The sequence below is a fragment of the Panthera pardus genome, unplaced genomic scaffold (assembly GCF_024362965.1).
Source record: "Panthera pardus isolate Hobbes unplaced genomic scaffold, ASM2436296v1 HiC_scaffold_10, whole genome shotgun sequence".
Classification (NCBI taxonomy): Eukaryota; Metazoa; Chordata; class Mammalia; order Carnivora; family Felidae; genus Panthera; species Panthera pardus.
The window spans coordinates 102,217,684-102,234,174 of NW_026526655.1; the positions used below are offsets into that span (position 1 = coordinate 102,217,684).

Consider the following 16,491-nt stretch of genomic DNA (forward strand, 5'->3'; position numbering starts at 1 on the left):
CCCTCTCTCTCCGCCCCACCCCTGCTTGTGCTGTCTTTCAAAAATGAATAAACATAAAAAAAAAATTAAAAAAAAAAAAAAAAGAAAAACTATGTGTAAACTGAGTGTTTGCAAAACGAGCAAATGTAATGTGCTCTAACCTGTTATTCTCCTCACCAAATCCCCTACGTGGGTCAACGCCCTCGCCATCAAGCCAGCCACTCGCTCCGGCAAGAATCACCAAGTCCCCACTCCTCCTTCTGCTACACCCTCCACACCCAGCCCTCACCAAGCCCCAGATTCCCCCAGTCCCTCCACCCCACACCTCTAACTGGAGGCCACAGGGCTGACAGGGCAAGGTCAGGACTTCAAGATACACCCAGGTCCAATCCCACTGTACACGACTGCATCACTTTGGGTGAACTACCTTACCTCTCTGGGCCCCAATTTCTTTATCCACAAATAGATATGATACTATCAAGACTGAAGAGCTGGGGTAAAAAGTGAATGAGATAATATATGTAAAGTACCCCACAAGATGCTTGCCATGTAACACGTGACCAAATGTCAACACTATCTCGCGAGAAAGTCTCCCCTTCCCCTGTGCCGAACTCTGGAGGTCAGGCCATCCAGACTTTTACCTGGTCCATGACAACTGTCTTTCTGCCTTCTAGATGCTGCGGCCAAAGCTCCCTTTCTAAAATACGAATCTAGTCCTATAATTTATCTGTTTAAATCTTTCCATTGGCTCCCTACTACCTACTAGGTAAAGTTCCAACTCCTTAGCGTGATAGATAAAGCCTAGCTCAACCTCCCTTCTGGCCTTCTCTTCCTCCCCTCTGGTGCAAGGGCCTTCCACCCTAGTACATTGAAATCTGTAACTTCCTGCGGATAATCCCGAGTTCCTTAACAGTATTTTGCCTTTACACATGCTGGTCCCTCTTCCTAAAAGCTTTTCCCTTATTTTCTACTAAGTAAAAATTCCTATTCAATCTTTTAAGAAAAAGCTCAACGGATACTTCTTTTAAAATAAAAATTAACCCAGGGCACCTGGGTGGCTCAGTTGGTTAAGTGTTCAACTCTTACTTTTGGCTCAGGTCATGATTGCAGTTTGTGGGACAGAGCCCTATTTCGGGCTCCATATTCACAGCATGGAGCTTGCTTGGGATTCTCTCTCTACCCCTCCCCAGCTCTCTTCTCTCTCAAAATAAACTTAAAAAAACAAATAAATAAAAATAAAAACTAAGCCTGCACAGAATATAGAATTAACTATCCCATCATCATTGTTCCCATGGCAGCTTCCACTATTACTATATTAAAATTACTTGCTTAAATATCTTTCCCCACTTGCTGAGGCAAAAACTGTGTCTTATTTAAGTGTTTATTCACTCCTCAGGAGCCTGGGTCATTGGTCCATTCAGCCCTTTTTTAATGAATGAAACCATGAATAAACTTTCTCTTTTAAGTAAGGCTCTACTATACTAAATCTTTCAACAAGCCCCAAAAAACCATATTTTGATTATGTTAATCAGACTTTCAAAGCTGATTTTTTTTTTTTTTTAAGTTGGCCTCTACCACAATGAAACCAATTCGTCCTACTAGCAATTTTGAGGGTTCTTGGAATAATTCTAGGGCCGACTAACTTCGTAGGAGTTCTCATTAGATCCACATGCTGTCCGAGTGGCCCCTTTGAAATCAGGACTCTTTAGGAACTGGTAGTAGCCATTATAGGGAACCCAGAGTATTATATTATTTTGAAAAAAATGTACCTTCCATGACTTAGACTTGTTCTCAGTGAACAATTTTCTTCCAGAAGTGCAAACATCCTGCTACCTTTTCTCTCCAAAGAAATGAGTTTGTTTCTATTATAGTTTGCTCCTGAAGTAAGGAAACACAGCTCGGGGGGTGGGAAATCAGTCGTGTTACTTGTGTGGGCTGAAATATGAAAAGAAAAGAAACACTCTTACATCAGAAAACCTCTCCCTGTGGCCAAAAAGATGCCACTGGTGGTCATGAGAGACTCATAATCTCTGCTAACCAAAGACGGTAACGGTCCACAGTGGCTCTAATGGAAACCATGGGAAGAACACAAAATGAACAGAATGACCTTAGTCTTACATTCTTTTTTTATTAAAAAAATTATTTTTGAAATTCATTATTTGAGAGACAGAGAGGGTGGACACATCCAAGAGAGCACGTGTAGGGGAGGGGCAGAGAGAGAGAGAGAGAGAGAGAGAGAGAGAGAGAGTGGCAGGGAGAGGGAGAATCTCAAGTTGGATGCTTAACTGACTGAGCCACCCAGGCGCCCCATCTTCCAATCTTTTTAAGGAACCCAACATGCAAGCCACCCAAATAACCCCTAATTTCAGAAAAATAAGTTATGACTAGAGAACCAATCATCCATGATGATTTTTGGATAACCATTTCTTTCACTTAAAAAAAAAAATCGTCTGTTTTTTTCTCATAAATAAATACATTATTTTACAACAAGAAAAAAAGAAAAAGTACAGACCTGCAGGGACAGAAAACACCACAGACTTCAGCAAAAATCGCAGAGCCTGCGATTAATTTTTTAAGTTTATTTATCAATTTCAAAAAAAAAAACTCACTAGTGGGATAAAAAGCTTAAGACAGGTTTGCAAAAAGGGAGACCCCAAAGGGTTTTCACCAGGATGAAATGGGATTAGCTTTGTAGTTCTTATAATCTTCTTCACAGAAGAATGCAATTTCAGTTTCATGAGCTGAAAAAAAAAAAAAAAAAGACAATGGAAAAAAATGTTAATGTAAAACTAGATTTTTAAGCAAGTATTGAAATCCATATTACTCTGATTCAGTGTTTCAGACGCCGAAAGTGAGAAAAATGAGCTACTTGTTTGGTTTCACATTTCATCAAATCAACAAGAAGTATTGGTTGTTGTAAGAATTCTGAACTCGAATAATTTAAAATTAAAAAGAAAAATACACAAGAAAACAATTAAAAACAAGAATTCGTACAAGACTCTGGTGTCCAGGAAACCATAAAATTGCTCATGTTATAGACCTCTTAACAGTCCCAGAAAATTAACATTTATTTTTTTTTCCCCAAATTTGCTGCTCAGTTACTGAAGGCGGAGGAAGAATGCTCTTTTTTTCTCTCTCTGAAATTAGCCTGTAGGTATAATAATTTAATACTTAGAGGATCAGTAGAATACTTTACAGATCACTTTACATTCTCCCTCATGACCCATCAAAATATGTGTCTGAAGAAGTTAATTTTTTGCCTGCTTATGACTAATTCATGAGGCTTCAACAATATGCAAAGTGAAAGACACAAATTGGCTTCTACCGCAATACCTTCAAACACCTCTAATTATTCACAGGGGATATAGCACAGCTAAAGGACCCACAGAGGGGCAAAGCAGTCACATTCTTTCAACCCAGCAGGTCAAGGACTCCGTCTTCTAAAACAATAAGTCAGCAACATTATTAATTCAGACTGGAGACAAATCTGATGGAAAGCCTTCCAATTATTAAACATGCAATTCTTTAAGGTGTGCGCCAACAAGTTCCACATTCGTTTTTTAAATTAAACCAGAAGTTAATACAGTCTGCTTAGCTTTTACAGAAAGAGCAAAAGGGCCTTCAGAATCTCGACAAGAAAACAGACAAGATTATTTGTAATGAATACTGATCACTCAATTAACATATCCTCTAAAAACAGACAAGTAAAACTCTTCAAGCCAAATAAATAGGATAATAGGGAAAGATGCCAAGGATTACCACCCCCGGGTCTCTTAGTTTACCAAACTCATCTCATCGCTAGAATTTACCACAAAAGAATGAAATTAAGGAGCTTGGCACAGCACTTCAGTTAAAAAAAAAAAAAAAAAAATGCTGGTCTTAAGAATATCAAATTTAATCCTGAGAAACATAACAGAAACCCATGGGGGAGGGGAAGGAAAAAAAAAAAAAAAAGAAAAGAAAAAAGAAAAAAAAAAAAAAGAGGTTAGAGTGGGAGAGAGCCAAAGCATAAGAGACTGTTAAAAACTGAGAACAAACTGAGGGTTGATGGGGGGTGGGAGGGAGGGCGGGGTGGGTGATGGGTATTGAGGAGGGCACCTTTTGGGATGAGCACTGGGTGTTGTATGGAAACCAATTTGACAGTAAATTTCATATATTAAAAAATAAAAAAAAAAAAAAAGAATATCAAATTTATTGTTTCTCAATCATGAGTTGCCCGTGCTCATTACAGAAAACACAGAAATGTGGAAAGAAGAAAATAAAGACACCCATAGTCTCAGATCCTCATTCCAGTCTCACTGCATCTTCAAGATTAAGTGAAGATGAATCTTGATGAAAATCAGATTACAATCTCGGCACAATGAGCCTGGGGGTGGGGAGGAGGTGGGCAGAGAGAAACTGAGAATCGGTGAGGAGGGGCTGTAAACAAATGCAGCCCAGGCAAACCAGAAGCTCACGTACAGCTACATTTTACAAGAAAACAGCCTTTAAAAGAATGGCTAACAGGCCCTGCACTTGGAATCAGTAAACTGTTGACAAGGGGGCTTCAGAAAATTCAGTATTCAAAGAGAAGATGTTTTGGGGTCTGTCCTTTCTATAAAAAGCTCCCGGGGTTTCCTTTTTTGAAGTGAAGCAAGCCCAAAGGTAGACCTATATCATTTACAAGCGATGCTAATCGTTCTTCAAATGGAGAATGGGCACCCTGTTCTTAATAATCACAATGCAAAGTGTTATCTAGGATGTGCTATTTACATACAGAACTTTACACAGTGCTTTGCCCACACAGCACTTTGCTCAATACACACTAACTGTAATTACGGTTTTCACTTACTGCAGCTGACATTTATCTGTACCCCTTTTGAGAAAGGGATGCATCGTATGGTTCCTCAGTACCGCAGTAACAGGTTCAGAATAAGCGGATGTAAAGAAAACACTGACGAAGCGTTTTTGTTTTGACATGCAGGTTTGCTCGGGTTTAAATTAACTTACAGATCAATTCATTATTTATCTAAAGTATTTATGCCTTCTCCCATAATACAGGCTCAAAATGAGATCCTCCTAAGATCAAGATTTTATTTCCAGATGAATACTTTTCCTCAAAAAAAAAAAAACAAAAAAAAACAAGACTGACAAATGGATTACACTCAAAAACTTCAGGCTGGTAAAACTGACACCCTTAAAAAACTGGAAAACAAGACACAAATTCAAAGCAGGTTACTCGGAACATTAAAAAGTAAGACTTAAGATGTATTGTAAACTTTAGTAATGTGGTCCTCAAACAAAATGGAATGTTTTTTAAAATCTATAAAATTCTGTTGAAAATGTTTGAGACAACGATTTCCTGTATTGATGATGCAAATTTACTTGTGAATTTAAAATGAAAACAAATTACAAAAGATTTTCAAGACCTCTCCATAATCACCCTTTCGCACCATCATCCCTTAAATTCTTGCTTCTCCAATTCTATTTAAAATGGCTCCAGAAGAACCCTCGGGAAGGCTACTGTGTGCCAGTCCCCCAGGGCACCTGATTTTAAATTAAATGTGCTGTAGGCGACAGGGCACTCCGGTGCAGAGCGCCTTGGCAAGTGGATCTGAAATGAATGTAAAATCTAAAATCCAATAAATACATTGCCAGTTCATCCTTTGTCTTACTATCAAATGATATCAAGTAAGAATCCTTCAAATACCACGCACCATTTTAATGCAGACTTTCAAGTTTACTGAAATGAACATAAGCCAGGACATTCAAACTTTGAAAATGAAATGAATAATTGTATACCATGTGTCTAAACAGGTCAGACACCATATACGTTCACCTTTAAAAGGAAAATAATAATGACTTTATATAAAAGGATGTAAGAAAAACCAATTTTAAATGTGAAATCTCAAGGAAAATTCAAGGCAATCTGCTTAAACTCCTTAACTAGCTTATTTCAAAAAACTCACCCATCGACAAGGATTTATTGCAGTTTCAAACTCCCTAGCCTGTACTAGTCAGCACCAATGTAGCATAAGGCACAGTAACTGTTGTCTGAGAAGAGAGACAGAGACCTGTGCGCTGACTCTGTGGGACAGATAATGATCAAGGCAGTCTGTAATGTGATAATAATTGCAGATTATGGACACACGTACACACACACACACACACACACACAATACGCGAAGAGCGAGGTTTGGTTTCTGTGGCAATTTGAGACCAAAAGGACAAAGTTCTGCCCTCTCTCCTGGCCCAGGAATACATCTTACCCTTGCAAGGTTCACAAAATCCCAATGTACAAATCATTCAAAACTGTGCTCACAGCTGAGTTATGTTTCTAACTTTGCACCAAAGGGATCAGGCAGAAAGTTCCCAAACACAGTGGTTTTTATTTTATGTTTGCTTCAAGCGTCTGGTGTTCCTGAGATCAGCTGGCAGAGAGGGTTTCAAGCTACAGTTTGAAGAAAACGAATAGTAAAAGAAATCTGACCTTTGACAGACTGGACACAGGCCTGTGATGTCCACAATGGTGAGGGGAAGGTAGAAAGGAAACAGTCCAGACCTCTTGCTCTGGAAGCCCAATTTCCTGGGTCTAGCACCTACTTCCCTGAGTACCAGACTATCACTGTGTTGATGTTTAAAGTACAGAACAGCCCCCTTCCCGCGCTGTCAAGGGAGGAGAGCACATCTGCCCAAAGATATTACTATCCAGAAGAGAATGGGAAAGGGACCCAAACCTTCAGGAAACACAAATCAAACACGAGCCTGATAAAGGAATGGAAGCCAAAGAATCCCACAATATCAGCTGTACGTGTGAGGTCATCAGAAGGTGCTGGGCACAGAGTCAGGGATCTGGTCATGGGCAGGCACCAAGAGGTGACACGCAGGAGGAAAACAGACCACAAGGGAGCTTTGGAAGGATCACAGGATCTGGTTTTATGCAAGCTCTTCCCTCAGATCAGCACTCCTGGTTTGGGACACTGTATCTTGTCTTAAAATATTTCCAGCAAAACACAACTGGTTGAAAAGAGTTACCCTGCCACCATTTCTTTCCTAAGGAAAGAAGACTCAAAAGATAATAGTGGCAGAGTGTTGCAAAAGGAAAGAGATACCCCCAAAATACTTACATGCAAATCTACCACTTAGGGGAATCAGTGCACAAAACCACAATCATTAATAACAAGGTAAAAATCTTTCAATTACAAATAACAGTTCTGAGCCAAGCTTTCTTCTTCCTTCCAAAAAGCAAATCTTTTTCCTTCTGTCTTTTAGCTCTGAGTCCGCAAGCGAAAATTTGCCCTGACGTCAGGCGCAGAATATACAATTGGGATCTGCGATGCAGATAAAAGGTCGGAGCAGGAACTGGAGAATTTCTCCGTGAGAAAAGAGATCTTCAAACAAGTTTGTTCCCCTCATTTCCCCTCCACACACACAGTCCTTCTTTCCCTTTCATGAATTCTGCAGAGAAGTCATAATGATAAATTTGTTACATTGGCATTATTCCCATGGCAACTGGCTGTGATGGCAGAGTGACAGCTCTACAGCAAGATCAAGTGGTACAAAGGGAGAGGGACGACGTCGAGTTTTTCCCTTAAACCTCTTAAAAACCGAACCAGACACAGCACTGAGGGAGGGGCAATTCCCCAGAAAAGTCGCACACTTCAAGGGTCGTTTTTACAACTCTACTCCCACTTAGAATTTTTGGTTGGTCTCCAGGGCCCGTCACCTCCTTCCCTAGGTGTTAAATGAAGCTTCTCCAGGGTACAGCTACACGGCCCCAGGCAACACGGAGGGACGCGTGGGACAGGAGAGCCACTCAGGCCGGGCCTAGCGTCACCCCTGAGCAGGGCTAGGGGCTTGCAAGGTTCTTGTACCACCCTGGGACTCATGGAAAGGATCTGATTCTCACCAAAGACCCATGGCTTTAAAACAGGAATGACAAAAAGATGGATTTGATGCTTACCTTCACAGGTGGTTCATTACATGAGTCTGAAAGTTTTTTTTAATTTTTCTTAATGTTTATTCACTTTTTGAGAGAGACAGAGAGAGAGAGAGAGAGAGAGAGAGAGGGCGTGCGCACGCGCGAGCGAGCTTGTGCAGGGGAGGGGCAGAGAGAAAGGGAGAAACAGAATCCAAAGCAGGCTCCAGGTTCCGAGCTGTCAGCACAGAGCCTGACGTGGGGCTCGAACTCACAAACTGTGAGATCATGATCTGAGCCGAAGTCGGACACTTAACCGAGCCACCCAGGTGCCCATACAGGAGTCTGAGATTAAAGACAATTAAACCAACAATTCACATTTGCCAACTGCCTTCTCCAAAATGGTTTCCAAATAAGTATTTCTGAGGGTCTCTACGGACATCGTTCCAGATGCTTTCATATATTTTTTTCATTCAACTCTTAAGACAACAGTCTGACACAGGTCTAATTGGTTCTGTTTTGTGTTATAGAGATCAGAACATTCAAAAACACTAAATGGCTTCCCAAAGGTCACAAAATAAGTGAAATGCAGAGCCCTCACTCAAACCAATTTTCAGGAGTCTATTCTTTAAAATTGGTTCCTTAATTTACAAATTAAGTATATGTGAACTGTATAAAAATTTTCCACTACAAGAACAATTAGACAATATGGAGAGGAAAAAAAAATCAATTGTTTAAAGTGCCACCACCCGAAGAACCATTTCTAAAATTTTGTTACATGATCTTTTCTCCATATACACATACAGATGTGTAAACATATATTTTAAACAGTAATGGTATCACACAATATATTCTATTTCCATTCAATAAAGAAAGCTCTACACCAGTGATTTCACAAACAGGGAAGGGGAGAGAACCCCTGCCACCCCTCTGAAGGCACATCTCAACCTCCGGGGAGTCACAGAGTTTGAGGAAGCGTACTCCTGTTGGCCTGGTAACAGATACAAGACAAAGTTAAGGAGCGAGAAAGTCTCATTGGCCAAACTGACCTACAGGAAGTTAGAGGTAATATACATTCCCAAGAGTAGTACAAAAGAGTATCCACTTCCCAACATTCTCTTGGATACTACCACTTTTCTTCATGTCTGCTAGTCTTGAAACCACTACTTGTCAGGGCGCCTGGGCAGCTCAGTTGGTTAAGCGGCCGACTCTGGCTCGGGTCATGATTTCACGGTTCATGGGTTCGAGCCCCATGTCAGGCTGTATGCTGACAGCTTGGAGCCTGGAGTCAGCTTCGGATTCTGTGTCTCCCTCTCTCTCTGCCCCTCCCCTGCTCGTGCTCTATTTCTCAAAAATAAATATTTTTTTAAAATGTTTTTTAATGTTTAAAAGAAATAATAAATAACAAATTGGTACTTGTCCAAGGTCACCCAGCCAGTAAGTGGCAGAATGAGGTTGTAAACCCAAGCACTCTGGCTCCAGTCTCTAATTCTTAACCACTAGATTACTATTACTACATAAAATAGCATCTATCATCATGTATCTCTCTCTCTCAGGACTAATAAGGCTGAACTATTTTTCATATATTAGCTATTTCTTCCACCAGTAGGATTTCTTATCTTTTTCAAGCTAATTATAAGAGCTTTTATCAATTCAGGCTAATAACTTTTTTGTCATATACAAAGTATTTTTTCATAGTTTGGTGCTTCTGCTTTAACTCTGTTTACAATTTTTAGTTTTTACGTGGTCAAATATATCATTTCGCCCCGATTTATGGCTCTGCCTTCAAAGTCATGCTTGGAGAGCTCTTCTCCCCATGATTATGAAATTACTAAGCTACATTTTATTTAAAAAAAATTTTTTTTACATTGTGACATTTAATCAATCCACAACTTATTTTGGAATAAAGATTGAGATAAGGATTTAAATTTTATTTTCCTGAATGCTTTGGCAATGGGCCTGACATCATTTTCTAGCTAATTCACTCTTTCCCCACTTATTTGAGATGTCAAAACTGTATCATATTGCGAACTCTGACTTCTTTTTTAGTTTGCTTCTGATCTTTTCCATGCAGCTTTCAATCGTACATTAATACCACAGCAATCTGTTATAATAATTACAGCTTTATGCGTTAGTAACAAGCGGGGCTAACTTCTAGGTGCTGTATGCGTCAATAACACAGGTGCCACTTGCTGTAATAATATAATAGCATTTGAAGAAATAAATGCCAAAATAAAAACTGTGTTTTCAAACAATAGCAATCTTACCTATTTATAATATGAAAAGACACTAAATCCAGCTAATAGTGGAAACAAACAGGGAAAGTCAGTCTAAGATTTTGTAACGTGTTATTCAAAATCCTACTTAAATTAGAAGACATGTCAAGGGGGCGCCTGGGTGGCTCAGTCGGTTAAGCGTCCGACTTCAGCTCAGGTCACGATCTCGCGGTCCGCGAGTTCGAGCCCCGCGTCGGGCTCTGGGCTGATGGGTCAGAGCCTGGAGCCTGCTTCCGATTCTGTGTCTCCCTCTCTCTCTGCCCCTCCCCCATTCATGCTGTGTCTCTCTCTGTCTCAAAAATAAATAAACGTTAAAAAAAAAAAAAAAAGAAGACATGTCAGGAACTTACCTTAGCCACACGGACCCTTCGAAATCAAACTCCTGACATATGTCACTAAAATGACTCAAGAGAACACCTGCCAAAAAGATGGAAAGCCTCCTAATAGGGACCTCACTTAGAGTACCCCTTAACCAGTACATGTAAATAATTATGAAGGAAGTGTGATCTGTGCTGTTTCATTAGAGTCACTGACCGCAGAGGTATGTCAGAGGCATAGTGCCTTTAACTGCTCACACCTCTGAAAATTTTCACTGCTATCGCCAGATGATCTTTAGGTGTACATACACAGAATTAGAGTGACATCTAATGGTCACAAAACATGTCACATGGTATTTCTTTAAAACAGAACCACACACAGGTTGAAGAGCTAGGTGGGGCCCCTTTTCAACCGCACACACTAGGCTCCTGCTTGAAATTCCACGGCTTGGCGGGCCCTGAGTGATCCAGAAGACTATTAGAAACTGCGCTGCACGTTATACAAACAACATCTTACTTCATTATTCCACGTTACTTTTACCAGGTCCGTTTCTCTCAAACCGTCAGTTCAAATGATGCTGATAAGAGTAAGTAGGTTATTAAGTGAGTAATAACCTGTCAATCACTTAAAATAACTCTCAGCAGAATTCTGAGCATACCTGCTGAAAAGAACTATTTGCATTCTGCACATTTGGAGAGCAGATATCTCCTGCCCTCAGTCAAATGATCTGAATGTACATCATTCTCGTCCTCCTCCCCTGAATAATTATCAGGGAGTGTAAAGAGCACCCAGGGTAGCATTTACTTTGCGGTGAGTTATCCAAACATCATCAGCCGGGCGTCAGCAGAGAGGCTGGGGGAGCGAGCGCCCCTCCAGCACCACAGGGCCCCTCTCGCTCACCGATTCCAGAGGCTCGCAGCGTGCTGTCTTCCTTCAGCATGAGTCTGTCGTCATCCTCCAGACTCAACACAAGCTCATTCGTCTGGAAAGAAAAAAAACCTGCATCTTACCAGTACTTATAGGTGCTTTGTGTTTGGTAAGACTTCTCGAAGACACAGGATTGTTACCCTGGGTCACGGCAATAACCGGAGTCACATGCTGTTCCCACCACCGACAGGGCAGAAGCACACACATGTGAGCACCCATTATGTGTGCTCGCTCCGCAAGGGCTGGGGAGCACAGGGCTTTGGCACCAGGTCCAGATTAAAATTTGGTTTCCACCAATGCCCCGCTGTGTATTCTCAACAAACGACACAGCCTCTCCAAGACTTAGTGTCCTCCTTTGTAGAAAAGGGGAGAGGAAGGAATCTTCTCTTTTGCCCTGTGGTGAAGATGAAATGAGACGAAACCATCAATATGTTATCCGTCACAGAGCAAGGACTCTTCACGTTAGCTGCTGCTATTCTGTTGTTGCTGTCGTCATCATCGTCATCATCTCATCCTCACAGTGTTCCAGGAGACCACCATCACCATCATCACCACCACCACTACCATTATCATCATCATCATCGCCACAACCACCACCACCATCATCACCACCACCATCATCATCATCACCATCATCACCACCACCACCATCATCATCGCCACAACGACTACCACCACCATCATCATCATCACCACCACCACCATCACCACCACCACCATCATCATTGCCACAACCACTACCACCATCACCATCATCATCACCACCACCACCACCAACACCACCACCATCACCACCACCACCATCATTATCATCATCACCACCACCACCACCATCATCATTGCCACAACCACTACCACCATCATCATCATCACCACCACCACCACCATTATCATCACCACCACCATCATCATCGCCACAACCACTACCACCATCATCACTACCATCATCACCATCATCACCACCACCACCACCATCGCCACGACTACCACCATCATCATCACCACCACCACCATCATCACCACCACCACCATCATTATCATCACCACCACCATCATCATTATTATCATCGCCACAACCACTACCACCATCATCACTACCATCATCATCATCACCATCATCACCACCACCACCACCATCATTGCCACAACGACTACCACCATCATCATCACTACCACTGCCACCATCATCATCATCATCACCACCACCACCAACACCAACACCACCACCACCATCATTATCATCATCACCACCACCACCATCATTATCATCACCACCACCATCATCATTATCATCATCGACACAACCACTACCACCATCATCACTACCATCATCATGATCACCATCATCACCACCACCATCACCATTGCCACAACGACTACCACCATCATCATCATCACCACTACCATCATCATTATCATCATCGCCACAACCACTACCACCATCATCACTACCATCATCATCATCACCATCATCACCACCACCACCATCACCATTGCCACGACTACCACCATCATCATCACCACCACCACCATCATCATTGCCACAACCACTGCCACCATCATCATCACCACCACCATCATTATCATCATCACCACCACCACCATCATTATCATCACCACCACCATCATCGTTATCATCATCGCCACAACCACTACCACCATCATCATCACTACCACCACCACCATCATCATCACCACCATCATTATCATCATTGCCACCACCACCACCATCATCGCCACAACTACCACCATCATCATAATCACTACCACCATCACCATCATCACCACCACCACCATTATCATCATCATCACCACCATCATCATCATCGCCGCCACCACCACCACCATGATCATTACTGCCACTACCATCACCATCATCATCATCTCATCCTCACAGTATTTCAAGAAACAGAGAGGTTACAAAACAGACCCAGAGTACATGGAACTGAAGCCTGAGCTCTGACCAGCTTGACTTCAGGGAAAAACAAGCTTACCTCCATGTATCTAAAAACCTTGCCCTATCGAGTAAACACATGATCCCATGTCATATTAACTTGATCCCATGTGATATTGACTGTAACCTTTCACGATGAGGTTTCAGGTGGTGGTGGATGAATCTGTCCTCCAATGATTTTTTTTTTTACAAATCCAGTTAAATATTATAACTATAGGAGAAGACTTTGAGTTGATATCTGCCCCCAAAAAGCACACAGAGATGAACACACAATCCACTTGTCAACCAGAATGCAGCTGCTTAGCAACATAGTCTATTTCTAAAATATGGTTAAGAGGGAGAGTCAACAGAAAGGCCACTCCAGCAGCCAAAATAGAAGGCCCAGAAGCCATGCTCCACAGTTCACAACTTCACCTACTAGAGAGCACAGGGCTTGATCTCCAAAGCACAGAGATTAAACGGGCGGCGGCTGGGGGGGGTGGGGCGGGGGGAGGGGGAATGTTATTTAAAACAAATCATTTTAGAATAGGTAACATACTCATAATACAAAATTCTCCAAGTACATATGGATGGAGTGTAAAGTACGTCTCCTTCCAATCCCTATCTACGGGGTGCCCAGTTCTCCTACAAATAACTTCTACTAATTCTGGTATATCCTTCCAGACACTGTGTCTGTATATGTTCATGCAGGCAGAAATGTGCATGTAAAATTTTTCAAACAAATAACAGCATATTGTACACTATATTCTAACACTTTGCTTTTTTCTCTTAAAACATAGCTTAAAATCATTCCAAATTGGTATACGAGATGCCTCATAATTTAGCAAGGCTGCAGGGTATTCCACTGAAGAGACATAAACACATATACACACACTCTGTCCTCACTGATGGCCATTAGATTGTTTCCATCTCTTGCCACCGTAAAGAACCCTGCAACAAATAACCTCTCATACGTGTGATATTTTGCATACATACAAGTTTTATGGCTAAGATAGATTTTGCACAAGTTTTATATGTAAGATAAATTCCTAGAAGTAGAATCGTTGGGTCAGAGAATACACACAATTTTTTTCTGGCAGATATTGCTAAATTATGCTTCACATAAGTGGTACCACTTTACAGGAACGCTACCAATTGCTGAGAGTACCTGTTTCTCACAGCCCCCCTGACACGGTGTATTATCAACACCGTCTAATCTTTGGCAACCTAACAGATGAAGATTATGTGCAGTCTTAATTTGTATTTATTTTGAGTAAAGTCATAAATATTTTGTTTTTTAATGGGCTCAAAGGATAATTTTTTTTTAATGTTTTTATTTATTTTTGAGACAGAGAGAGACAGAGCATGAGCAGGGGAGGGGCAGAGAAAGAGGGAGACATAGAATTGGAAGCAGGCTCCAGGCTCTGAGCTGTCAGCACAGAGCCTGATGCGGGGCTCGAACTCACAGACTGTGAGATCATGACCTGAGCCGAGGTTGGACGCTCAACCGACTGAGCCACCCAGGTGCCCCAAGGATAATTTTTTTAAAAAGACTTTATTTTTAAGTAATCTCTATACCCAACATGGGACTTGAACTCATAACCCCGAGATCAAGAGTTACATGCTGTTCTGAGCCAGCCAGATGCCCCTCAAATGATAATTTTTTAAATAGAATTGTAATACACATACACACACACACACTAAGAAAATTAGGCCTTGTCTGTAATATAACTTAGAAAATTTTGCTCCAAACAAAAGAGACTTATAAATATGGAGAACAAACTGAGGGTTGCTGGAGGGGTTGTGGGAGGGGGGGATGGGCTAAATGGGTAAGGGGCATTAAGGAATCTACTGAAATCATTGCTTCACTATATACTAATTTGGATGTAAATTTTAAAAAATCAAAAATAAAGTTAAAAAAAAAGAAAAAAAAGAAAATTTTGCTCCAGTGTTCATTCCTTCCTTGATTTTTTTCTTATAATGCTTTTTTTTTTTCTAGTAAAAGTGCTGAATGCCTGTTGAATAAATACATGAAGTAAACTTAGCAATTTTTCTGACAGTTTCTGGGTTTTCTACATCTTACTTAGAACGGCCTTCATTCCAAAATTCCTTCTAAAATTTCACGTTTTCTTCAAACATGTTCATCAATTTCATTTTTTCTAAGCTTTTAATTATGGAGAATCTCAAACATACACTGTATACCAAGCAGCATACTGAACCCTCCACATACCCATCACCTGGTGTGAACAAATGATCTACTCATGTTCAATCTGTTTCATCTACATTCTTACCTGTGGGCTCTACTGTCACACTTAAGTCATTAACCCGATGGATATTTATTTTGGCATGAAGAAAAGAATACGGATTCAATTTAGCTGTTTTCTGGACGTCTCCCCAGTTGTCCCAGTAACACTTACAGAATCCTCCATATTTTCTCTACAGCTCTGAATTTACTATACACTAAATTACCATATATATTTGGGTCTCTTTCTGTACTTTTAATTCTGTGCCATTCACCTAACAGTTCATGTGCCAGTTACTACACTGTTTTATTTACTTTAGTTTAATCATATGGCTAATACATGTCAGGGCTGGCCACTCTCCTTTCTCTTCTTTTTCCTGACTGTTTTTACTTTTTGCATATTAGTATTACAATCAGCTTCTTTAATTCATATGTATACACAACTGCTGCTGTATTTTATTGGGGTGACATTAAATTCATAAGTTAACTAAGTTAAGAAAACAGACATCTTCAAGCTGGTGCATCTTCCTATCCAAATACCCTAAGCATTTCCATTTAAGTCTTATGTTGGATCCTTTTGGTGTGTCTATTTTTTTTTTTTTTTTGTTAAATTGAGGTAGAATTTCACATAAATAAAATGCAAAGATCTTAAGGGGAGTTCAGTTCAATGGACCTGGACAACTGAATAACCCTCACTAGCATTTTGAAGTTTTCTTCTTAAAGATCTTGCACATTTCTTAAAAAATTTCTTGCAGGGTATGACTTCTTCCTCTCAAAAACTTTTAACAAGAGTAGTTACCTGGTTTCCAAACTCACAATATAGGAGAAATTAGAGTTTTTATTTAAAAACAATTTTTTTTATGTTTATTTATTTTTGAATTTATTTGAGCACAAGTAGGGGAGGGACAGAGAGAGAGGG

At 40.7% G+C, this 16,491-nt stretch overlaps 1 protein-coding gene across 10 annotated transcripts in view; it reads right to left on the reverse strand.

Moving 5' to 3' along the window:
• Positions 1–2,543: 2,543 nt before the first annotated feature.
• Positions 2,544–16,491, reverse strand: part of CUNH2orf76 (chromosome unknown C2orf76 homolog) — a 71,608-nt gene continuing 57,660 nt past the window's right edge. For all 10 annotated transcript variants that reach the window (XM_053909592.1, XM_053909584.1, XM_053909607.1 and 7 more), the window contains 2 exons: positions 11,371–11,452; positions 2,544–2,720 (listed from right to left, as the gene is read on the reverse strand). In XM_053909592.1, the coding sequence (XP_053765567.1) occupies positions 2,644–2,720; positions 11,371–11,452 (159 nt within the window). In that variant the 3' untranslated portion in view covers positions 2,544–2,643. The remainder of the gene's footprint in view (positions 2,721–11,370; positions 11,453–16,491) is intronic.